Source organism: Vulpes lagopus, chromosome 15 (assembly GCF_018345385.1).
Source record: "Vulpes lagopus strain Blue_001 chromosome 15, ASM1834538v1, whole genome shotgun sequence".
NCBI classification, from domain to species: Eukaryota; Metazoa; Chordata; class Mammalia; order Carnivora; family Canidae; genus Vulpes; species Vulpes lagopus.
In genome coordinates this window covers 15,990,348-16,016,475 of record NC_054838.1, presented here as the reverse complement: position 1 = coordinate 16,016,475, position 26,128 = coordinate 15,990,348, and the positions used below count along the sequence as shown (strand labels likewise).

Here is a 26,128-nt window from a genome sequence, read left to right as displayed (position 1 = left end):
AGGCCTCAGAAGGAAGAAGTGATTTGCTCAAGGGCACAAAATGAGTTGGTAGCAGAGCGAAGCCTAGAACTTGAGAACCCTTGCTTCTATGTTGTCTTCATTTCAGCACCAGGAATGGATATTGGAAGACATTCACTGTCTTCAAACCTAGGAGTGTTTATTCATTCATTCACTCACTCTGTATCCACCAACAACCTGCTATAAACTTGCCATGGTTCTTGCTTACCTTAATACTTCTCTATAAATCCATGATGACCTAACCTTTTTAAAGTTCTTACTGGTGCAGCCTCTACCTCTTCCTGTCCTGAAAGTTCCAAGTGTGAGATCCCATCTGCTGATGGGCTGCACACACTTTGCACCAAGGGCAATGGAGTCTTGACCTTGCCACCTTCCACTGAAATCCTGAGTTAATGAATGAACCTCAGAAAACTTTGGTTTTCTTATTAGCAAAATGGAGATAATATTATTACCTATCTCACAGGGTGCTACAAAAACATGAGAGAATATACATAAAGCACTTAACACAGTATATATCTGGTGTTCAACAAATGATAGCTGTTATAGTAACTGATAATAAGTACGTTATTATCACTCTTGTTATTGTCAAGCCAAATAAGCCCCCTGCAGATTTCAACAAGTGTAATCTTTCCTTCCAGGACACTAAAAAGGCAGGCTTGCTTTCTTTGTGTGTCTGAGCAACTTTTGTGTTATACAGACTGAAGAGTCATGAGACAGGGACAACTTGCCAAGTGTTTCTGGGTCTCATGTCCCATATCCTTGAGCCCCATCCCTACATCCTTCTTTCTCTGCTGGGCCTAGCTGACCAAAGAACCATCTGGCTCTCTTAATGTAAGGCCCTGTAAACCCCACACCTGTCGAAATTGTACATCAGCAAGGGACAACAGCAAGGAAATGAGGCTGCCTTCCTATACAACCCTGTAAAACACCATATTCAAGGGATACGATTAGTTATCTGTGGAAGTAACCCAAGAAATTGTCTATAAATGTGGCTGAAGGGTTAAGAGGCTTGATCAGAGTGGGGACAGTGCCTGGGTGGCTCAGTGAGTCAAGTGTCTGCCTTCGGCTCAGGTCATGATCCCAGGATTCTGAGATCAAGCCCTATATCTGGCTCCCTAATCAGTGGGGAGTCTTCCTCTCCCTCTTCCCCTTCCCCCATGCATGAGCTCTGTTTCCCTCTCTCAAATAAATAAATCAAATCTTAAAAAGAGAGAGAGCTGGGATCCCTGGGTGGCGCAGCGGTTTGGCGCCTGCCTTTGGCCCAGGGCGCGATCCTGGAGACCTGGGATCGAATCCCATGTCAGGCTCCCGGCGCATGGAGCCTGCTTCTCCCTCTGCCTGTGTCTCTGCCTCTCTCTTTCTCTCTGTATGAGAGAGAGAGAAGCTTTACTGAGATCCCAGATGGCAGGACAGGAAGACAATTATGAGTTGGCAGGTGACAACATCCTTTGGAAAGACTTTTGCTTTTGGCAATTTCCCCTTCCCTAGGAGGAATCCCTATATACAAGGGATGGTTCCCCATCTCTTGGTACAGATGGCCGCATCTGTGCTTGATGATCCTGTTGCCTGACCACGGCTGGCCCAAGCTGGGTCTATCGGGCTCTCTCTCCCAAGAACATGGACAGAGACTAAGGGTCACTGGACCCTGGCCAAGCCAAGGACTGTGCCCTAGAGTGGTCTTCAGAGTGGAGTATGAGTGCCCAGGGAATGAGCAAGATAGTCCTGTGGGATGGGAAAACAACTGGAATTTCTACTTTCTTAGTATTAAAAGATCAACAATGGTGCCTTCATTCAGTCCCTGTGTTGAAAGGTCACTGTCATGCCCAGTTTGTAAGACACCCTGAAAGAACAGGAGAAACTCTATACCCTCATGTATACATTTGCTTTCAGTGAAGTATGACACAATTTGTATGTGCCCAAGTAAATGAGTTAGTGAAATATGTTTATCTAGGTTTAACCAAACCAACCATCATAAAAATGGGCAAGTGGCTTAAAAGGCTCCCGCAAAAAATGCGGAATGAAGATACTACCAAAACTACTAACACCAAAAGCAACTCTCAAACATTTTTTGCAAACTGGTGATTCAAACTGAAAATTTTGCTTATAATTTTACTCACAATTCAGTAAGTAATGATGCCCTTCTACAGCTGTATGAGCTGGTTATCCTTCTCCTGACCTCCCTTTCTCCCTGCCCCCAACCCATCCATTCTGTGCCCTGTGCTTCCAGATGACACATGCAGGATGTATCTTGGGCTTTCATGCTTGCTACCTGAGATTGGTCAATGGGCCAGCAGAAGGTGGGAGGAGAGAAAGGTTGGGGCATTTTCTTTCCTATTCTTTCTTGCTTCAGCACTACATCTCTGGCATGGCTGTATCCCTCCTTAACTACAGCTCATTCTGGAAGGACCTTCTTCTCTGGCTCCCCATGTCACTGGATTCTGGTCTCACTATTTTTTCTCTTTCTGGTAACAGCCTCTTGCTGTTGCTTATTTTGGGGTGCCTGGGCATCATCCTTTATAAATAGTCCTTCTATTGAAGTCTCTTGAGCCAGTTGAGTTGGATTTGGTTCCTTGCTGGGAGACTGACTGTTACAGTATATCATTTACCATGACAGTCATTGAAGCTAGGGGTTATCCAAAGTGCTGAGATGTTAAAACATAATGAACTCTCACTAAGGAATACTCTTTTAAGGAAAGCTGGTGGCACTGTTTAAAAAAACAAAGCATGGTTTTCATATATAATTTCACCTTTGTCAGCCTTTAAATTTTTCATTTTTATGTGTTTTATAAAATAACTAGCATATTAATGTAGCTCGTGAATATGATTTAAAATAAAGAAATGCACATAAATTGGAGGTGCATGCTAAAACAATTTTTTTTAATTAATGAGATGAACCATCAAACAAACAGCCTTTGTCCTAGGGCAGCCCTTGGGGACTCAGTGGTTTAGCGCCGCCTTCGGCCCAGGGCATGATCCTGGAAACCCGGATCGAATCCCACATCGGGCTCCCGGCATGAAGCCTGCTTCTCCCTCTGCTTGTGTCTCTGCTCCCTCTCTCTCTGTGTGTGTTTCTCATGAATAAATAAATAAAATCTTAAAAAAAAAAAAAAAAGCCTTTGTCCTAGAGAAGACCTCTGCTCTAGAAAAAAAGTTGGCAAGTTCCTGTTTTCAGGTCTGCAGTACTGCCGTAGGGATTATCTTCCTGAGACCTAGCTGTCTACTTTTTCCTTTGATTCTCTGAACTACCTTCCAGCAAACCCCATCTTTCTACAAAATGAAAGGGGACTATAAAGAGAAATACTTCTCTAAGGCTTCCAGGGGGAGAAACTCCTCCTGTGCTCTGGGAAGTCTCTCTGTTATAGGCAGAGAGGGCTATTAGGCCAGATTATAACCTAGGTGAAACAGAATTTTCTACCTTCTGAGCAAAATCTTCATCTTCCAGGTCTTGGCACTGGAAAGAGTTATCTCTTACCATATATTAGCACACAAAAATTCAGAATTATATACTTCAGTCTCTTATGAGTTTGATTATCATGGGTCAGTTTCCATGTGAACAATAACTCCAGGCCACTGACTAGGCTTACAGATAGGCCCAGGACCTTGGAACATCCCCATGATGATACTCCTTAGGGAGTCCTCTTGTAATCCAGCCATCTAGGTTCCTCCTGACAATATCTTACCTCATCACCATCAACTTCTTTTTTTTTTATAAATTTATTTTTTATTGGTGTTCAATTTACCAACATACAGAATAACACCCAGTGCTCATCCCGTCAAGTGCCCCTCTCAGTGCCCATCACCTATTCACCCCCACCCCCCGCCCTCCTCCCCTTCCACCACCCCTAGTTTGTTTCCCAGAGTTAGGAGTCTTTATGTTCTGTCTCCCTTGATATTTCCCACACATTTCTTCTCCCTTCCCTTATATTCCTTTTCACTATTATTTATATTCCCCAAATGAATGAGAACATATAATGTTTGTCCTTCTCCGATTGACTTACTTCACTCAGCATAATACCTTCCAGTTCCATCCACGTTGAAGCAAATGGTGGGTATTCATTATTTCTAATGGCTGAGTAATATCCCATTGTATACATAAACCACATCTTCTTTATCCATTCATCTTTCAATGGACACCGAGGCTCCTTCCACAGTTTGGCTATTGTGGACATTGCTGCTAGAAACATTGGGGTGCAGGTGTCCCGGCGTTTCATTGCATCTGTATCTTTGGGGTAAATCCCCAACAGTGCAATTGCTGGGTCGTAGGGCAGGTCTATTTTTAACTCTTTGAGGAACCTCCACACAGTTTTCCAGAGTGGCTGCACCAGTTCACATTCCCACCAACAGTGCAGGAGGGTTCCCTTTTCTCCGCATCCTCTCCAACATTTGTGGTTTCCTGCCTTGTTAATTTTCCCCATTCTCACTGGTGTGAGGTGGTATCTCATTGTGGTTTTGATCTGTATTTCCCTGTCACCATCACCTTCTAAACTACAATAGGGACCAGTTGGACCTCAGCTGGGTTACAGGAAAGATGTCTGAGGTAAAAAGCCCAGGAATACATTATATTATTTATACAAGGGAACCAAGCCCCAAACAGGTCGAAAATATCATGACAGGAAAGCCCTTTAAAAACCCAATCATTTGGGGTCACAAAATAGAGGAGTCCACATGTTCAACATTAGCCTGGCCTTGAATAATAGTTACTATTTGTTGAGTACTTATACACAGATGAGTTATTTAAATACACCAATCCATTTCATCTTCATAACAAGTCTTTGAGCAAGATATATTGTGGTCATATCAGCCCTATTTTATACATCAGGAGAGGAAGACAGAAGAGGTTAGATCATTTGCCCAAGGTCAGACGGTAAGTTGCAAGGCTGAGACTTGATTCAAGTCATTTGATTTGAGAAACTGTGGTCCCAACCACTACCCCACATTGCCTCTGAGGCAGACTGGGTGACCATGGCAGGATCCGTGATCTTTTAGGGCACAAGCCTTGGTGAGTCAGAGAGTGACTCAAGACTCATAGTGTAGGACACGGCATTTCTTGCAATAGAGATTCTAGACTTGTATTTTCCTACAAGAAGAGGCTTGCTCATAGACAAGGTTATGAGACCTCATCAAGATTGTCACGTACTGAAAGAAGACAAAAGAGAGATACAAAGCAGAGCAGATGCAGTAGAGTAGCTGCCCAGACTCTTGCCCCAAAGCTCAGGGCGTCTGCTCTGAGCAGCAGTGTCAGGACCTCCTGGGCTCCAACTATACGAGTAGGGACAGGGGTTGGATATTCTCACTCTGCCCTATGGCCCGGATATATGAGCCAGACAGATAGAAGTTGCTGCGAATTAGAGATCTGATAGTTTTATTTGGCTCCCCTTTCTTTACTTACTATTTCCTTTTAGTTGTCTTGAATACGTGGCTTGAGTCATTTGCTCACAAATATCTCCCTTGGATGGCTGTGATCTGAGTTTAATGAGGTAGTATATATAAAATGCCTGGCATGAACAGCATGCTCAAACAATGGTTGTTCCGAACCCCTCCTTTCATTATCTATATGAAGTATCCCAGAGGAAGGGGTGTTAGGAGGTCATTTGCTTCCTGACTGGAGCTGCCAAAATGGAACTTGCACAAAACCAAATTCACAGCACACACTTCTAGTTGGGTGCTTGTCTTGTCCGCAGAAAGACTGCTTTTCAAACAGATGACCACTGGGCAACTTGCAAAGAGAAAGGATGGGGTTCCATCAGGCAGAAAAGGGAGGAGCTGGGGTTCCCGCACTCTTAGGACTATGTGGCAACCCCTGTAACCTGAAAGCTCCTTGCCTGTCACTAGGATGTGATACATCTGCCAGATGTACACCACTTGAGAGACCAGCTTTGCAACAGGGCTTGGGCTAGGCCCTCACTGTGGTACTGTTAGGGGCATAATGCTTCTTCTTCTAGATGATTGTTTCATTTGTCCAGGAAGATCCCCCCCCCCCCACCTCCTCTGGCCAGGGGAATAGCTATCTGATAGTGAGTTCTAACAAGGGTCAACTGACTAGCTCAGCCCTTTCCTCGTCCCTTTCTCTTGGGAATATGCTGCCTGCAGGAGGTTCTGCTACCCACAGTTTCTACTCTGCTCCTCCTTGCTCCTGATTTAAGGGGGCCTGCTTCCTCTAGAGGGCACTCCATAGGGATGGGGTAAATTGGCTTAACTCAACTTTAGAAAGCCTACTTGTCAATTAACCTTTAACAAAGAAGGCAAGAATATGGAATGGGAAAAAGACAGTCTCTTCAATAAATGGTGTTGGAAAAACTAGACAGCCACATGCAAATGGGATATTACTCAGCCATCAAAAAGAATGAAATCTTGCCTTTGCAACAATGTGGATGGAACTACGGGGTATTATGCTAAGCAAAATAAGTCAGTCAGAGAAAGACAACATATAATTTCACTCAAATGTGGAATTTAAGAAACAAAACAGATGCACCTAGGGGAAGGGATACCTGAAGATGGACATTAAGGAGGGCACTGATGTAATGAGCACTGGGTGTTATATAAAACTGATTAATCACTAAATTCTACCCTTGAAATTAATAATACAGTATATGTTAACTAAATTGAATTTTTAAAAACAGAAAAAAATGGAACTGAACCACTTATAACATCATACACAACAATAAACTCAAGGTAGATTAAAGACCTAAATGTGAAACCTGAAACCATAAAAATCCTAGAAGAGAGTACAGGTCATAATTTTTATGACATTGGCCAAAGCAGCAAGGGAAATGAAACTATTGGGACTTCGTCAAAATAAAAATTCTATGTACAATGAAGGAAACAATTGACAAAACTGAAAGGCAATCTACTGAGTGGGAGAAGATATTTTCAAATGACATATTCAATGAAGGGTTAGCATCCAAAATATATAAAGAATTTATACAACTCAACACCAGAAAACCCCAAATAATCCAATTTAAAAATGAGCAGAAGACATGAACAGACATTTCTCCAAAGAAGACATACAGATGGCCAACAGACATGCAAAAGGATGTTCAACATCAGGGAAATGCAAATCAAACCCACAATGAAATATCACGTCACACCTGTCAGAGTGGCTAAAATCAAAACCTCAAGAAACATCAAGTGTTGGCGAGGATGTGGAGCAATAGGAACCTTCATGCCCTGTTGGTGGGAGTGCAAACTAGTGCAGCCACTCTGGAGAATAGCATGGAGATTCCGCCAAAATTAAAAAACACAATTACCATATGATCCACAACTGGGCATTTACTCAAAGAATACGAAAGCACTAATTCGAAGAGATATATGCACCCCTATGTTTATTGCAGCATTATTTACAATAGCCAAATTATAGAAGCAGCCCAGTGTCCATTAACTGATGAATGGATAAAGAAGATGTAAAAAATATTTTTTAATTTAATAAATATATAAATTTAATAGATATATAAATTTATATATATAATGGAATGTTAGCCATAAAAAAGAATGAAATCTTACCATGTATAGTAAGATGGATGGATCAAGAGAGAATAATGCTAAGGTAAATAAGTCAGTCAGAGAAAGACAAATACCATAGGATTCCACTCAAATATGGAATTTAAGAAACAAAACAACCAAAAAAGAAAAAAAGAGACAAACCAAGAAACAGATTCTTAACTATAGAGAACAAACTGGTGGTCACCAAAGGGGAGGAGGGGAGGGGTATGGGTGAAATCGGTGATGGGGATTAAGAGTACACTTATCATGATGAGCACTGAGTAATGGATAGAATTATTGAGTCACTTGTACACCTGAAATTAATATAACACTATACGTTAATTAAACTGGAATTAAATGTCTTTAAAATGACAATAAAAAGAAAGTCTACTTGCCTGCCAATATAAGCCCTATTCTTCAATACCAGCCTTATCAGCCATAGGGAGATGTTAGATTCTCCATGAGACTCACAGCTTAAGTGAAGGAAGAAGTGTTTTCACTGGGCGTCCTTAGAGACCCCACCAGGTGCCAAAGGCCAGTCATCTAGAGAGTAAGTCTGTTACTGTCCTTGTGACGTTAACAGAGGTGAGAATAGGACCCAGAATTATGGACATTCTGAGCCTCATACCCCATACAGAAATATCTCTGATGGGATCTCTGAAAGAGGAAACACAGAAGCTATAGCTACAATAATAGCTAATGTTTACCAGGTGCTAAGAACAGACCCTGGCTAAGGGACTTACCCCTGCAAAGCACCATCGTTATCTCCATCTCACCGGAGAAGAAACTGAAGCCCAGCAAGATTAGGTGCAGCCAAGGTGGACAGCTGGCCAGTGGTAGAGCCACACAGTCACTCCAGGGGCTGCACTTTCTACCAGAACACAGTGCTACTTCTAGCTGGAGGTGATATCTCTCACTATGATAATGAGGGAAGACATGGTCAACGCTGATCCTACCTCCTGACTGGGGGCCAGCACTGTTTTAACCACACGTGTAGTAGCAACATCAAGGGTGCCCTCTGGCTTTCTCTCCTTCTAATGAACTAGGACCTTAGGCTTTCTGGAAATATCCTCCCATTTAGCCTGTCTTTGGCAGAACTCCGTGTGGTTCTGTGTGTCCCTTGTCAGGGCAGCCACCGTGCCCTCTGCACCCCATGCCAGCCTACAGCCCTGCTGTGAGCAGTGTATGATCTCATCCCCCACATCCTGCATCCACTGATGCCCCTACTCATAGAACCTGATTCCCTCCAAGCCAGTGCTTCCTAGACTTGAGTCATCTGCACACCACCTTCATATTTTCCTGCCACATCCATGTGCCACCTATATATTCATTGACTTACTTTTTTTTTTTTTTTACTATTCTTTTAACTTGCCTTAGCAATGAGCTAGAAAACCAGGGTTGAAATCCCAACTCTGTCATTTACCAGCTTTGTGTTGCTGGATAAGTTCCTTGCCCTCTCTTTGCCTCAGTTTCTTAATCTGTATAACAGGGATAATCATAATCATACTTCAGGGGGTTTCTGTGTAGACTAAATGAAGTACTTCCAGTAAAGCCTTAGAACACCTAGCACAGGGACACCTGGGTGACTCAGCGATTGAGCACCTGCCTTCAGCTCAGGGCATGATCCCAGGATCCGGGATCAAGTCCTGCATTGGGCTCCCTATGGGGAGCCTGCTTCTCCCTCTGCCTGTGTCTCTGCCTCTCTCTCTCTCTCTCTCTCTCTCTCTCTCTGTGTGTGTGTGTGTCTCTCATGAATGAATAAATAAATAAATCTTTAAAAAAAAAAAAGTACCTGGCATAAAGTAAGTGCTCAATAAGTATTATCTACACTTGTCATTATATTTATCCAAAAAGGAAACTTTATATCCCTACCATAAATGAAAAACTCAGTGCCACTTATACCACAAAGAGAGGAGTTATAAAAATAAATTAAGTGAAAACACTTACTAAATACTAGCTATTGCCTGACAAAAGCTCTGGGCCTAAGGATTGCTCTCTTTTTGTCAAGAAGAGAGACAAGCCAGGGTCTGAAAGATGTCGAAGGCACAGCCAGTTCAAGTTTGTGAACAACTTGTCCTGAGTGGCCTAGGACTTCTGGTTTTAGTCCTGTAAGCCTTCCTCATTCCCAGGCTACCTCAGATCAAGGCTTTCTTCTCTGTGGAAGGACTAAAAATAACCGACAAGGGAATAACCTTCTTGTGATGCGAGTTCGTGTGTTCCAGGCTGAGTCAGTACCCCACTTAAAACCATCTTGCAGAATAAGCCACACCTTGGGCCCCACTGTGCAAGTCTGCCTCTGAGGGCTGAGTTTTCAAACGACACACATGAGTTTCCAAGAAAAGCCACATTTCTACATGCCCAATGAGAGGAACAATGATTAAACCGTGGCACAGCTAATATTCTGTATTATACAACCATTGAAACGTCGTGTTTTGAAGTATCTTTAACGAGATGGAAAAATGATCATGCAGAATGTCCAGTTAAAAGGGAAAAAAGGGGGGGATCTTTGGGTGGCTCAGCAGTTTAGCGCCTGCCCCTAGCCCAGGGCGTGATCCTGGAGTCCTGGGACCAAGTCCTGCATCGGCTCCCTGCATGGAGCCTGCTTCTCCCTCTGCCTGTGTCTCTGCCTCTCTCTCTCTGTCTCTGTCTCTCTTTCTCTCTGTCTCTATCTGTGTCTCTCGTGAATGAATAAATAAAATCTTTTTTAAAAATAAATAAAAGGAAAAAAAAATAAAATAAAAATAAATAAAAGGAAAAAAAGGGATCCCTGGGTGGCTCAGCTGTTTAGCGCCTGCCTTCGGCCCAGGGTGTGACCCTGGGAGAGTCCCGGGATTGAGTCCCACGTTGGGCACCCTGCATGGAGCCTGCTTCTCCCTCTGCATCTCTCTCTCTGTCTCTGTCTCTGTCTCTCTCTCTCTCTGTCTCATGAATAAATAAATACAACCTTAAAAAAAAAAAAAGAAAAATCAGACTAAAACATCCTTCAGTAAGAGTGGATAAACCATAGTACACGAAGAGCAGCATAATATTATCCAGTGCTAAAAAAAAAAAAAAAAGAGTTATCAAGCCATGAAAAGACATAGAGAAAAAAAAAAAGACGTAGAGGAGACTCAAATGCATGTTGCTAAGTGGAAGAAGCCAGTCTGAAAAGGCCACATACTGTTTGATTCCAACTCTCTGACATTCTGGAAAAGGCCAAACTATGGAGAAAGTGAAAAGATCAGTGGTTGCTAGGAGTTGGGTTCATAGCTGGAACACAGGGGATCTTTAGGGCAATGGAAGCTACTCTGCATGATACTATAATGGAGACATGTCCTTATACATTTGCCTAAATCTAGAGATTGAACAACACCAAGAATGAGCCCCATGATAAACCATGGACTTGGGATCGTAATTATGTGTCAGGGTAGGTTCACCAGTTGTAACAAATGAACTACTCTGGTAGGGGTTGTTGCTAATGGGGGAGGCTGCACATGTTGAAGTGGGGGGTATGTGGGAAATCTCTGTATCTTCCTTTCTGTTGTGAGCCTTAAAATGCCCTAAAAAATTAAGTCTTTAAAAATTTTAAATCAGGGGCACCTGGGTGGCTCAGTTAGTTAAACATCTGATTAAAACCCTCATTGGCAGGCTCGCTGCTCAGCCAGGAGTCCCCTTCTCCCTTTTACTCTGTCCCTCCACACCACCCTGCCCTTGGGCTTGTGCGCGTGTGCTCTCTCAAATAAATAAAATCTCTTTAAAAATTTTTTGTAAACAGACTATAAAACCACATATAGTAAGACCTTAGTTTTATAAAATACAGAGAAATATAGAGAAAGAAACACACTGTAGTATTAAGTAGGATTCTGGAGGGATTTTTAATTTCTTCTTATTTACTTCTGAATTTCTTATTTATACTTATTTCTATATTTTATAAGAAACCCTAGCACAGAATGCATATTACTTTTATTACTAGGAAAAGAAGTTGAGTAAAAAATATATGTAAAAAAAGTCCTAGAAGGAAAGTAACCAGAACTGATTAAGCCCAGCCTTTGAAAATTGTTTTTTACAGTTGTGGCCCACTGGGAGGGAGATTCTCTGGCCTACTGGCTGTCACCTGCTTTCCTTCTCCTCTGGATAAGGCTCTTACACAGGAGGCAGGGCTTGTCTAAAGTCACAGGCTTCTGTTGCCTTTGTATCCCATCTAGCTAGGCTGCCCTGAGCTGTCCCCTGAACCTCAGGCTCTGACCTCCAGGGTTTATAGGGCAAACACAATATCCCTTTCCCCCTTTTTTGGACTTTTCCAGCATTTGGACTATGGCACTTGATAACTTCCCGGAGATGTGGCATCTAGCACAGGAAGTCCCCGCTTTGGATCTAAGCGGCCTGAGCTGGAATCCCCGCTCACCACCTACCAGCTGCATGGCCTTGGGCACATTGCTATACCTCTTTCTACCACAGTGGCCTCATCTCTATCGCAAGGATTAAGTGAAATAACATTCTAGCACAGATCCTGGCCCAAGGATCTCAAGTAGGACTCAATTTATATCAATTTTTACATTTACTACACAAGAACTCAGCTCTCTATCTCCCTCCCACTAATTCAAAGAGCTCCCCAAGTAGCAGGGGCAAAATCTCTCCTCCCCACCCATCCAGGTTTCTGCTCCTCCTTGGTCAGAACCCCTCAGATGACTGCTGAGCCACAGATAGAATGGCTGAGAGGCAGCCCAGTGGCTCCATGGGACTACCCAGAAGAGGTGGTAGGGTGAGAGAAGATGGCTAACTTGAGACCCCCACCATGCCAGACTAAACGAATCTGAACATCAGGTATATATACACAATAAACCAGGGCCCCGCTTAACTGCAACACACTTTGTGAGCATTATGTTCATTTCTTCATAATGAAAACAAATTGATCCTGAACACTCAATACCTCCCAGCATCATTCTGGATGCAGGACACACAGTGGAGAATGAGACAAGGTCTCTGCTCTCACAGCACTCAGTCTCCCCTCCTGCTGGAGGTGTGAGCTGCAGTCATCTATCTTCCTTACCAAGACTTGAGAAAAAGAGGCAGGGCCATTTGAGAAGCGGGGACTGGTACGTATAGTTCAGCCCATCAGGCAAGGCATCCAGCTTCCTCTCACAGAAACTTAGAAGCCCTCACCCTGAAGCTATGAGCCAGCCCACTGGTCCTCCTGTCAATCAGTGCCAAGCAGAAGGCGTTAACTATCCTCATCCAAGATACTGAATTCCCTCCTCTGACATTTGGTGGCTGGGTGACCTTGGAGAAGTCATTTTACATCCCCTAGTCCTAGTGTCTTCCCTGTAAAATTGGGTAAAGATACCACCCTCATCTCATTACTGAGGAGAACACAAGAAACCATGCATGGAAAGCCTTAGGCAGAGCACTGGAAGACAGTTGGTGCTTCCTCCACTATCTTCTCGAAGTGGTACCAACTGGAGACGAACAGAGCATGTTGGGTAGGAGCAGAGCCTCCAGAGACAGGCTGCCTGGGTTCAAATGCCAGCACCACCTCTTACCAGCTATGTGACCTCTCCATGCTAAAATCTCCCTATTTATGAGATGAGGACAATAACAATCCATACCCTAGAGAGTTGTGGACGGTGAATTACTATACAGAACGTGCTTAGAACAGTGTTTGATGTACATTAAGAATGATGTGTTTGCTTTTTTTTTCATCCATGTTTATGGATCTTTGATCATGTTGTGGCCATTAGTACCTGATTACATCTCCCAGATGACCTTTGAGAGTATGTAGGAATGTCCTACTTACTACAAGCATAGAGAATGTTACATTAGCTATGAATACAGTCACCCCCAACACAGACACACTGACACACACACACACACACACACACACACACACCACTGCATCAAGATAACCAAACATGATGATGATAACTGTATTGTCCATTTAGTCCGAAATCACAAGAAGCTATTTAAGGCTTCACAACTAGCTGACTCTGCCGTTAGAGTCAGACTTGGGTTCAAGTTCTAGCCCTGCTCTTCCTTAGCAGTCTGACCTTAAGCAAGTTACTTAACCTGTGTTTCCTCCCCAGAAAAGTGCCTGGTAAGTTCACAGGGGAGCTAACCCCACCTATCTCACCAGCGTGTCATTGCCCCCTGGTGGGGATGATAGAACCCTTAGCGAACTCTGACTCCCTAAGTGCTTCCAGCTGAAGAGTCCTGGGAAGCTTCCCCCTTCCCCTGCAGGAGACTCATCTCCGACAAGTCCATGGGCTTTACCCCCCTACCCCCCCTGGACCCACAAAGTAGCCTGAAGAGTGTTAAGAGGACACCAGCTGCCGAACTCTAGGAGGCAGGAGCACTGACCACGGGTCCCAGATCCTTCACTATGTTAACTCAAACTGCAGAGCATCTCCAGGCTTTCCCGAGCATTTCCTGGGCAGGAGGGAGCAAGACAGCTAGGCCCTTCTCTGGTCTCTGTCCCCTGGCCTTTCCTTTGAAGAAAGCCAGTCTGAGTCCCATTTAGCTTTGACACCAAGCTCCTGGAGGTGAGCAGGGCTAGGGGCACAGGTTGGGCATAGGTACCCCCTCCAGGGAGGAGGGAAATGGCACAGGGGACAAAGCTGAACACAGAAGGAGAGATGGAGACAGAGATGAAAGCAGGGGCTGCAACCAGAACATAGGACAGGAGGGGCAGGGACAGAAACAGGGACAAGGTCAAGGACAGAGATAGAGCTGGGCCCACACAGGGTCCTAAGTGGATGGGAGAGTACAGCACAGGGCTGCAGGGGGAGGTGGCAGAGGGAGGTACAAGTAAGCACAGAGGCAAACTGGAAAAAGGGTAGCGGGCGAGGGTGGTGGTGGAAGCCCTGCACAAGGGCTTACATAAGCTGGGACCCATGTTCCCCAGAGAGACCCACAGGAAATCTGGGGGTGGGCTCTCCAGTCGGAACCCACATTTTCACCCTAGCCTGTGCACGCTTCCCAAGCAGCAGCAGACAGAGCACGGTTTAGTTAAGTTAGGACTGGCAAGATTCACTTCTTACTTAAAAATCATAACAGCAACAATAAAAATACTCAGCTGAAATGGCACCCAATAAAGCCAATTCCCCTGAAAGTTAAACTCAAGTGCCCCCATCCCAGCACCCTGTACCTTTAAGGAGGAGATGGGTCCCTTGCGTCCCAGCTGAAGAGCAGGTTATTCTTAGATATAGCAATGACTTACCTAAAACTGAGTTATTCCCTTTTCCTCCTCCGGCCAGCCTCTCTTCACTCTGGGGAGCTTTTACCATTTAAGGTCAATGTTACATCTGGCTCTGGAGCTCCGAGCTGAGAAGCCTCTGGCTGCTGAGCCTCGGCCACCGCCTCCTCCTAGAGGGGCTGGGACTTGGAGCCTGGAGCTCCTCAGGGAGCCCCCTCTGGCCCCACTCAGGGGGCTAACGCTAACGGCAGGGGAAGCTACCCAGGCCAGCCCCGGGGTTCAGGGAAGGCTGGGCCTGCGAGGCAGCGGCCAGCCCTGAGTGCCTCCCATGGGCACCCACACAGTGGATGGCAGTGCCCATGGGCAGCCTGTGCTGCTGGGGACTGTCCTGGCCAGACGGGGACCAAAGGAACTCTGCAGATCCGCCTCCCAGCCTGGAATCCCCAGCAAGCATGTGAGGCTGGACAAGACCCTGGCCCTGGGCCAGGAGAAACTGGGAACACTTCCTGCCCTGGGGATCCACGGGTGGGGGCTACTCCCACCTTAAACCCGTGGGATTACCAGAGAGAAGGGCCTAGGAGGTTCAGCTAATCCCAGACCTGGCAGCAGCCCCAGGGGCTTCAATCCCTGCTCCTGCACTCAGCAGTCCTGTGGTCTTCACATTGTGGAGCTCCGGGCTCCTCATCTCTAGGACGGGGATAACAGCGATAACACCTAACTCACAGAGTTGCAGGAGGGCTAAAGGAGACCACAGTGAAGGCTTAGCACGGTGCCAGCATCTTGTCACGCTGCTTGGCACAAATCCACTTCCTGCCCCTGCCCAGACACAGGCAAGGACAGGCTGTCTCTGTCCTGGAAGTCCATATGCTGACCCTACTTGCTCCTCACCCACCTTGGGTGCAGTGCCCACCTTGGGCCAAAGTCACATGGGGGCTCTGGCCCTCTTCTGAGGTTAGAGGCAGCTCAGAGAAGCCCTAGGTAGGGTTGCCAGATAAAATACAAGACACTCACTTAAATCTGAATTTCAAATAAACAACACATAGCTTTTGTAGTGTAAGTATGTCCCAAATATTGTACAGGACATATTTATACTAAATATATGTACATATGTACATATACATGTATGTATGTGTGTGTATACACACACACACATATATATATAATCTGAAATTCTAATTGGACTGCATGTCATGAATTTTTATTTGTTTAATCTGGCAACTCTAGACCTGGACCATCACTTGCCACCCCAGACATCTACCAGTTCTGAGAGTTATAGGGATTGGTGCTTCAAAACTTGTGCCCTCAAGCCCTCCTGGTGACAACTCCCGGGCTGTATACAGTCCTATTCCCAGCTTCTGGCCATGGGTCAGCCTTCCTCATTCATGGCAGGCTTTTTTCACCAAACCTGACACCCTGGGCCTGCATCTCAACCTGTTCCATGAGCATCTAGTCCTGGTCTCCCTGGAGGTTATGAGAAAGACTCCTGATGAGAATATTTTGTGCTATTACACCCATAAATAATAATATTTTTGTAGATGGAACCAGAAGAGAGTCTCCCAGGATCTAGTCCTGCTTTTTTCTCAGGTGTCTAAATCCATCCATTTGCTGTGTACAGGCTCCCACTGACAAAGCCACATCGTGGTAACTAACAGAATTTCAGGTATAAGTACTAGAAGGAATTTATCAAACTGTTTCTCTAACCTCATTGTGTATGAGAATCCTCATGCGTGAAGCAACTAGGACCCCTCTTCCAAAAGTTCTAATTCGGGCAGCCCAGGTGGCTCAGCGGTTTAGTGCCTGCCTTTAGCCCAGGGCATGATCCTGGAGACCTGGGATCAAGTCCCAAGTCAGGCTCCCTGCATGGAGCCTGCTTCTCCCTCTACCTGTATCTCTGCCCCTCTCTCTGTCTCTCATGAATAAATATATAAAATCTTTAAAAAAAAAAGTCTGTTAAAAAAATTCTAATTCCATGTATCTACAGTGGGACCAAAGAATCTACATTTTAATTAAGGCTTTCAGGTGATCCTTATGCAGTCGGTCCAAGGAGTCCACTTTGGGGAATGATGCTCCAAGGGTTGATCTTGTGACTCTAGCAGCAGTTATACCAGAGACAACTAGAAACTGAGGTTATGAGATGCCTGAGTGGCTTAGTGGTTGAGCGCCTGCCTTTGGCTCAGGGTATGTTTCTGGGGTCTGGGACCGAGTCCCACATCGGGCTCCCCACAGGCAGCCTGCTTCTCTCTCTGCCTATGTCTCTGCCTCTCTCTGTGTGTCTCTCCTGAATAAATAAATAAAATCTTAAAAAAAAAAAAAGAAACTGAGGCCGAAATGCGATGAAAGGCATTGTGTACACATGAGGTGTGTGGGAGCAAGGTGTGGGAGTGCACACAGACCATATATTGAGCACTTGCTATAGTCCAACCTCTACGTTAGATGCTCTGCATGAAAGCATGAATGTAACCTCACAAGTGCCCAAGAAATAAGATTGTTGTACCTTTCCTTCCAAAAGGAAACCGAGACACGAAGAGGTGAAACCTCTTGCCTGACATTCCACAGCTGAGAAATGGTAGAGTTAAGGGGCGAACTTAGGTGGGTTCGCGCTAAAGCTCTTTCCCCCCTCAGCCAGAGTGTCTTAAACTGGGGTTCCTGGATAGCCCTCAGGAGTTTCTGAGCCAATTGAAATTATATATGCAACACTGTATGATTTGTGTTCTCTTGGATCCAGGTCTGTAGCTTTCACCAGCCTCACAAAGGAGTCACCAAATAACTTTCAAAATCAGTGAATTAGTACAAGCACTTCATAAAACACATTACTGGTGGGTGTGTAATATGGAACAAGCTCTATAGGAGATGATTTAGCCTTCTCAAGACTATAAGGCTTGCTGGGTGTTATTCTGGATGTTGGTAAATTGAACACCAATAAAAAATTAATTAATTTAAAAAAAAAAAAGACTATAAGGCTCGGATCCTTTGACCCAATTCCACCTCTAGGAATTTATTCTACAAACACAGTCCCACACTTGGGAAGTGACAAATAAACAGGATTACTCATTATAGCTTTGTCTATAAAAGCAAAATGATTGGAAACAATGTGAATGTCCATCAGTGGGGAACCATAACAGATGTTGGGGCACAGGGGCACCTGGACAGCTCAGTTAGTTAAGCATTCGACTCTTGATTTCAATTCAGGTCATGATCTCAGGGTCATGAGATCAAGCCCCATGTAGGGCTCCTTGCTGAGCATGGAGCTTGCTTAAGATTCTTTTTCCCTCTCCCTCTGCCCTTCCCTGCTCCCTCTCTTAAAAAAAAAAAAAAAAAGTGATGTGGTACAGCCATAACAGATGATAAGGAAGCTCTTTGGATAGTGATACAAAAAGCCTCTAAGATATGGTTAACTGGTACAAGTAAGATAACAGAACAGTATATAAATATACACATCCACAATTACATTTACACATACATATCACAAGTACATAGGTGTATATGTGTACAAAATCTTGTGAAAATTAGCACAAGAAACAAATAACATTAACAATAGTTGCCAAGGGGGAGGAAAATGGGGTGGCTGAGACAGAGAGTATCCACTGTAGATCTCATTTTTTAAAAATATTTTATTTATTTATTTGACAGAGAGAGACAACAAGCAGGGGGAGTGGCAGGCAGAGGGAGGGGGAGGGAAGCAGACCTCCCCCCAACTGAGCAGGAAGCCAGATGTGAGGCTCCTAGGACCCTGATACCATGACCTTAGCCAAAAGCAGACACTTAACTGACTGAGCCACCCAGGCACTCCTGTAGACTTCATTTATACATTCATAATTTTGAATCATATGAATAAATCATAAGTTGACATTCAAAAATAATAATGAAACAAAAGCATTGCTATGAACAAGGATTTAATCAATTCATTTTCCAGCACTGCTTCCTCCAAGTGTCAAAGAGCATTTACACAAACCTAACTAAAGGTTATTTTTGTTGCTTTTATTTTTTATTTTGGAATAATTACAGATACACAGGAAGTTGCAAAAATAGTACAAAGAGTCCCATGTACCCTTTACCCAGCTTCCCCCAGTGGTGACATCTTACAGGCCGTTGTACAATATGTAAACCTGGAAGTTGGCATTGGTACATTACTATTGACTCAACTACAAAACTTATTCTTAAGGCTATTTTTAAAATACAGCTTTCTCATAGCTCATATATTCATTTAAAATTTTTTATTGAGCACCTTTAGTGTGCCAGACTCATACTAGGGACACCTCAGACCCATTCCTGGGTAGTGACACCTCAGACCCACCCCTGCCCTCATGGGGTGTGAACTAGTGAAGGTGACCCCCTTACTCAAGTGGGAATAGCATCACAGGAGCCCAGGAGCCAGCAGTACGTACACAGGGAGCGCTGACCAAAACCTCTAAAAAAGGAACCGTGTCCCTTGCTGTCCTGGTCATGGAGCTTCACAGCTTGCCTGAAAGCTGACTTTAAATCCTTAAAAGAGCATGAGCAATTACTTGGGCTATTTTTATCCTCGTTCCTGGAGCCACACAGGGATTTGGCCTCACTCTACCAAAATCTTCAGCTCATCACTCATTCCCATCAGAGACAATCATGTGTCCTTGGTATAAAAGCAGTGGCCCAGTGGAGGCACACTGGCCCACAGCTGGGGGTAGCTCTCCCAACAGACCATTTGACTCTGGGCCAGGGAAGAAGTTTAACAGTCCCAGGCCAAAAGCTCATCCTGGGACTGAAGGAAGCCAAGCCTGGAGAAGCAGCATCTTGCCAAAAACATTGCCAACTTAGGGCTTGAAAGCTGGGTTGACCGCACTGGGAACTGAGACTTCTCTGCCCCTTTTATGCTCAGGGACTCTGTGCTATGCCCAGGGCTTAGTAGGTCTGGGATAAGAAAGCAAACAAATAAGTGGCCAATCAGTGGGAATTGCATCCAGGTGTCAATCGGTTGACAATGACATGTGTCATTTGCTGTACACGGTGCCAGGCATTGTCAGCCACCTTACATGTAAGGTCTAGTTCAGTCCTCACTAAATCCATATGATGTGAGACTTCTCATCCTCATAATCCTAGATGAGGAATCTGAGACACACAAAGAGGTGTCAGGGAGCATGCCCACGTTTCACAATTTGTAAAGCCAGGTCTTCCTGAGTCCTCAGGGGGTTGGGCTCAAGACAGCAGAAGGGGAACATAAGGTGTCTCTTCTCCCTCCCAGGATTACATTGAAATGATAGCAAAAGACTCCTTAAAAAGGAATAAATCTTAGCTGAAAAAAGAATAGGAGAGGCATGAGTGAGGACATTTCTGAAACTGGCAAGAGGAGGGAGAAGGGGAGCCTAATGAAGGTGGAAGGGGGTGGCCTCAGCCCAGGGAGAAGACCCACAGAGAAGGGGGCTCTACTGCTCTGGTGCCCCCCAGAGGCTCCACACCTGAAGAACCAGGTGTGACATATACAGAAATGAGATACGGAGCCAAGCAGATGATTCAGTCTGTGGAGAGAAGGGGTTAGAAAGGAACTACCTCGGGTAACTTTTGTACACAGCTTTTGGACTAAATGCCTTCAGGCTAACAAGAACTATAAACAAATATTGAGTAGATTTATTTTTCATATGGATTAGCAATTCTGAACATACTTCCTGCATATTCCAGGATTGAGCATATCAGTAAATATGTTGTTAATAATGAGAATCAAGTTTCTCACTTGTGAGGGGAGGGAGCTACAAACACAGAAAGGAGGGAAAAACAAATAAACCACGCATGCTGGACTGGAACCATAGGTACTGGAATGAACCAGACTGGCAAGTAGATAAGGGGGAGAGAAAGGAAAGGGCTAGATAAATAAGGGGGTGGGCGTGTGTATGCAAACACATGTATTTATATATATAGACAGACAGACATGTATGCATAACATACATATCTTTCCTAGCCCTGTCCACTGAGAGGGCCCAGAAATCACATGCTCCAGTTGCAATGGTCACACTTTGTTCACAGATTTTGGTTTACAAATATTCTTCTCCAGTTAAAGGATCTAGGACTTCTTGGAGAAATGAGGACTTACAGGGCTGGGATAGAGAAAGTGTGAGATGAGCCTAGAACATCTGATTGTGCCAAATAGTAAGGACTGCTGGTCCTTACTGGTAGTGGTGACATGTCAAAGGACAGGGGGCCACCTGAAGGAGCTCTCACTGGCTAAATCTGAGACAATATGAGTGTCAGGTAACTAATGACAATAAGGGATGGTAACCCATGAATAAAATAAGAACCCTCAAGTGGTCCTGGGGTAGGCTGGGGAAAGAAAGTGTCTTGGTATCCTGACTTTGCTTTGGGCCAGTCCTAGAGGGAACAAGTGCTGGAAAAATTGTCATCTCCTTTCCCCATTCTGCCTCAAGAGCATGATTTACCCATTTTTTTCAAGGAAGTACATTGCTCACATACCTTGTGCCTTGGACTGAGGGAAGCAAAACATGACTCCTGCCCTCTAGGAGCTGATGGTATAAGACTCGAGAAAGGAAGTAACACTTATGATAGAAGGTATGTGAAAGTGGTTTGCAAACTATCTGTTCGTACACTTGCACAAGATGTTATTAGTAAAACTGTTCTATAAGGGAGAACATGGATGGGCTAGGTTGGGGGTCTTTGAACTTAAGCCAAGCGCTGCAGGTTTTCCAAGGAAGAAGAAGCGGGGGCTTCATGAAGGTTTGCTTTCTAGAGGAGTTGGCATTTGAGGCAAGGTCAAGGTTTTAAGAGGTCAAAGTTTCAAGAGGTAGAGAGTGGTTGGGAAGGGTGTTCCCAGAGGAAGAAGTAATGTGGGCCTAAGCATGGCAGTGGAAAAGTGCTCAGGAGTACAGGGGCAGCAGCTCCATCATGCAGCTGGCTGAGTAGGTTAGACTCAGAAGGAGCCATAAGCCCCTGGGCTTATTCAGAGTTTGAATCTACCTGTATGATGGCTGGGAGCCCCAGGGGGGTTCTAAGCAGGGATAGTATACTTAAGTCTTCATCCTGGGACAGGTAGAGCGAATGTTAGCATGACAGGGAAGTGAGGAGCAGGAGTGTACTTCTTAAAGAAGACATGAGTTCAGTTTGAGATGATTCTGGGATGTGCAGGTGGAGATGCCCAGAAAATGGTTAGAAATGCAGGATTGCTGCTTGAGAGGGGTACCAACTATAGCATATATCTTAGAAATATGGATCTCCAGGAGAGCTTGAAGTCACAGGTGAAGATTGTAAGCAAGCTATTAGGATTTAAGAGAGCCTTGCATATAGACTGATGGGGTCAGAAGCCAATATGCAGGGGTTAGTTGCAGGGTTTGGATGTGAAGGCGATGCTCAGTTATTCACTCACTCGGCAACCATGTGATCACATGAGTGTGTAAGAAGAGGGAGGGCAGAAGTTGGTAAGGATGGACTGTGATACCAGGATGACCTTAGAAGTACCATATAGGGAAGGTGGTCAGGGGAGGACTTCCGAGAAGGCAGCACTGCTCTCTGGAGAAGTCTGGATGAGTCTGTCCCCTCCTCTGGGCTCCCCTGCACCCCAAGCTCACATATACCCACCAAAGAAGCAGCTCAGGGGGAGGAGAGGCAGCTGGGGCCTGGGTTGCTCAGAAAGGGCTTTGTGGGAGAAGTAGGAAATTCAGCTGGGCCTCAAGTCCTGAGTAGAACGGGGAAAGTAGAGGAAAACAAAGGAATTTCAGTCTGGGCCAATGTGTGAGCAGATTTAATGGCAGAACAGATGGGGTAAGGGTAGGATTCTTTAAGTTTCAAAGAACGGAAACCCTTTCTGGCTGGCTCAGTGCAAAGGGGGCTTGTGCCAATGATAACTGAGTCCCCACAGAACCCAGGAAAGGAAGTACACCCAGAGCCATCAGAACTTGAGGCCCCTTTTCTGTCTGAATGTCTGTATTCCTCTGTCTCCCACATACCATGTGATTCTCTCCCTCCCTCTTTCTCCTTCTCTCTACACATCTGCTCCCTCCCCCTTCTCCTCTTTCCTTTTTTCCTTTCCTAGTCTGATCCAGTGGTGATAGCTGAGGCCATGTGATAAATTATGGTGTCCCTCCTCAGAGGCTGTGGGTGGGACAGGCAACAAAAGATGTCATGTACAAGACGTGAAGAAAAGACCACACATGTACCAAGCCCCCACTAGGAACCAAAATCTGTGTTGAGTGACCTGTGTTATGTCATTCAATGGCCTGTGAGAAAGCTTTCATCCTATTTTACAAATGAAGAAACTGAGGTTAAGAGAAGTTAAGCCACTGGCCCAGGATCACAAAGGTAGAAGGTAGCTGAGCTAGAATTTAAACCAAGTTCTATCTAACTCTTAAATCAATGTTCTTCTCCCCAGACCACTCTGCCAGAGAATGGGGAGCTAGTTAGAACCACTGAACTTAGTCTAAGAACACCACAGAGTTCAACCAGTCTTACACCCACCCTGCTTAAAGGTATTTGCTATGACAGACCTTCTTAAACTTTTTAGGGTCCCATAACTCTGAGGATCTAATAAAAGCCATGGAACATGTCCATATCATTTGACATGTGCTTTCATGGGATTTATAGACCTTCTAAGCCTCCACCTAAGAGTATTTTCTCTATAGCATTCCTGACTATTGATTATTCACCTCCTACTTGAAATCCTCGAAGGAGAGAGAGCTCATTACTTTATGTGGCAGCCCATTTATTTATTTATCCAACAATATCAAGAGGGACGCCTGGGTGGCTCAGCAGTTAAGTGTCTGCCTTTGGCTCCAGGCGTAATCCTGGAGTCCCTGGATTGAGTCCCACATTGGGCTCCCTGCATGGAGCCTGCTTCTCCGTCTGCCTCTCTCTCTCTCTCTCTCTCTCTTTCTCTGTGTGTCTCTCATGAATAAATGAATAAAATCTTTAAAAAAACCACACACACACACAATAAAAAGATCTGTGTAACTCTCCCTCCTTTGCTTCCTCTTGTGCCCTATGGAGAACTGCAGAACCAATCTCTCTCATACCCTGGAAGCCCTTCAATATCCAAAGACAGTGACAGCTGAGGCCAGAAAACTGTTATTTGTTTAAACTCTTATCCCATGCTGGTCCCTCTTGTCACTAAACAATACAAACTTTTTCAAAGTCTGTCCCACAATACAAAGTCCTGAACAGTATGGGGGACTGTTAGTGTCATCCAGCCAGTAGTCTCTTTATTTAAGGGATTCTGATTTCAAATGGCCAGAACACCACATTGCTTTGAATTCAGCCCACAATTGTATTGGCTCCAGGAACTACCATGTCATTACATGACTCATAAAAAAACCCATGGTCCACTGAAACTCCCAGATCTATATCACAAAACTGATCTTCCCCTATCTTGCCCTTTCCTAAACTATCCTGAGAAACACTGTCATCTCAGTCTGTTCTTCAAACATAGGATTTCTGTGCTGGTGCCATGACACAACAGATTGTTTATCTCACCAACGGAAGACTCAAACCTTTCTCAGATTCTCCCTTCTGGCCTTACATAGTTTTTCTTTTGGTTGAAAAAGGGGAAGAGATGTGAAGCAGAAAGGGATTTTTGAGGTTTTCAAGTTGACATTCCACCATTAAATTAATGCTAACAAAAGCTTGATTTCACTAATCCTGAGAGAAACTTAATCTCCAGATGCACTGGACTTGCTGGTTCGATGACTGCACCACGAGCGAGGCCTTCTTCCACAGCCCAGAGTTGGGTGTTTTTCCTTTTTAAAAGACTTTGAAGTTGTAGAGAACATATATCGCTTTTTGAGCAAACCCAAAATAAGTTTTGTAAGCAGCTTTGCTCAAGCGAAGACTAACTGAATTAAATAGAACAGTTCCCTTTCATAACCATAAAAGAAGAAGAAAGATGAGGAGGAGGAAGGCGGGCGGGGGGGATGCATTTGTTCCCCCTCACCTCCTTGAAGCATGACACTGAGCTGCTCCAGGGCTTCCTTCTCAGACCTGGATTCTCTTCTCCCTGCACTCGGTCCCAAGGGTATTTTGTCCAAGCTCATGACTTTAAATATTATCTATAATCTGAAGACTTTTAAATGTTTATGTTAGCCCAGACTTCTCCCCGCTGCCCCCCAGCCCCATACATCCAGCTGTCGGCTCAATACCTCTTCTTGGGTGTCTCATAGACTTCTCCAGGTTACGCCACCCAGCCTGCTCTTCTCTCCGCCTTTTCCATCTCAGTAAATGGCAAGTCCATCCTTCAAGTTGCTGAAGCTCAAAACAGAAATCATTCATGATTCCCCACTTGCTGCTCCCCACACACCCCACAGGGAATTCATCTTGGCTCTGCCTTCAAAATACACCCAGATTACTCAGCCATTAGAAACGACAAATACCCACCATTTACTTCGACGTGGATGGAACTGGAGGGTATTATGCTGAGTGAAATAAGTCAATCGGAGAAGGACAAACATTATATGGTCTCATTCATTTGGGGAATATAAATAATAGTGAAAGGGAATAAAGGGGAAAGGAGAAAAAATGAGTGGGAAATATCAGAAAGGGAGACAGAACATGGAAGACTCCTAAATCTGGGAAACGAACTAGGGGTGGTGGAAGGGGAGGAGGGCGGGGGGTGGGGGTGACTGGGTGGCGGGCACTGAGGTGGGCACTTGATGGGATGAGCACTGGGTGTTATTCTGTATGTTGGCAAATTGAACACCAATAAAAAATAAATTTATTATTAAAACAAAACAAAACCAAACAAAATACACCCAGAATCTGACCGTTTTTTACTACTTTTACCACTACCACCTTGTCTAGGTGGCCATGACTTCTTACTGTGACATCAAAGCAGCTGACTTCTAACTGCTCTCCTGCCTCCTCCCCCCACCCCACCCACAAAGCAGGCAGAGTGATTCTTTTCGATTATGAGTTAGATCATGTCTCGTAAGACTTACTTTGAACCAGGTACTATACACAGCAATTTCTATACATCACTCATTCTCAAAACCTAATCTCCAAAAATATCCAATCTGCATTTTCCAGTAAGAAAATGAAGCCTAGAGAGATGGAGTGCCTTGTCCATGATCAGGCAAGCTGGTCTATGAAAGAGCTGGACCTGGCATTCCAAGGCCATGCTCCTTCCTTCAACCCATTGCTGAAGAATAATTCCACTCTTGGAGTGCCTGGGCTGTTTAGTTGGTGAAGCATCCAACTCTTGATTTCACTTCAGGTCATGATCTTAGGGTTGTCCCACTAAGCCCTGCATCAGGCTCTGTGCTCAGTGGGGAGTCTGCTTGAGATTCTCTCCCTCTGCACCTCCCCCCATCTCTCTCTCTAAAATGAATTAATTAATTTAATTTAATCTTTTAAAATAAATTCCGTCCTCCTCACCTCTAGGAAATCCCTTTCTCAAAGCCTCCTGATCAAGTCCATCTAAAGTCAAGTTCATAAAAAGAGATTTTAACAAAAGCAAGTAGGAAAGGTGCAAGAAAAGTAAGAATAATACCTCTGTAGAAG

At 44.6% G+C, this 26,128-nt stretch overlaps 1 protein-coding gene across 6 annotated transcripts in view; it reads right to left on the bottom strand.

Annotated features, from left to right (window-relative positions):
* Positions 1–24,916, bottom strand: part of IRAG1 (inositol 1,4,5-triphosphate receptor associated 1) — a 136,218-nt gene extending 111,302 nt beyond the window's left edge. For 2 of the 6 annotated variants that reach the window (XM_041729792.1, XM_041729793.1), the window contains exon 1: positions 14,618–15,082. In XM_041729792.1, the coding sequence (XP_041585726.1) occupies positions 14,618–14,756 (139 nt within the window). In that variant the 5' untranslated portion in view covers positions 14,757–15,082. Of the gene's footprint in view, positions 1–14,617; positions 15,087–24,771 lie in introns of those variants that run through there. The other 4 variants (XM_041729795.1, XM_041729796.1, XM_041729794.1 and 1 more) reach the window with 3 other exon arrangements.
* Between the last annotated feature and the right edge of the window lie 1,212 nt (positions 24,917–26,128).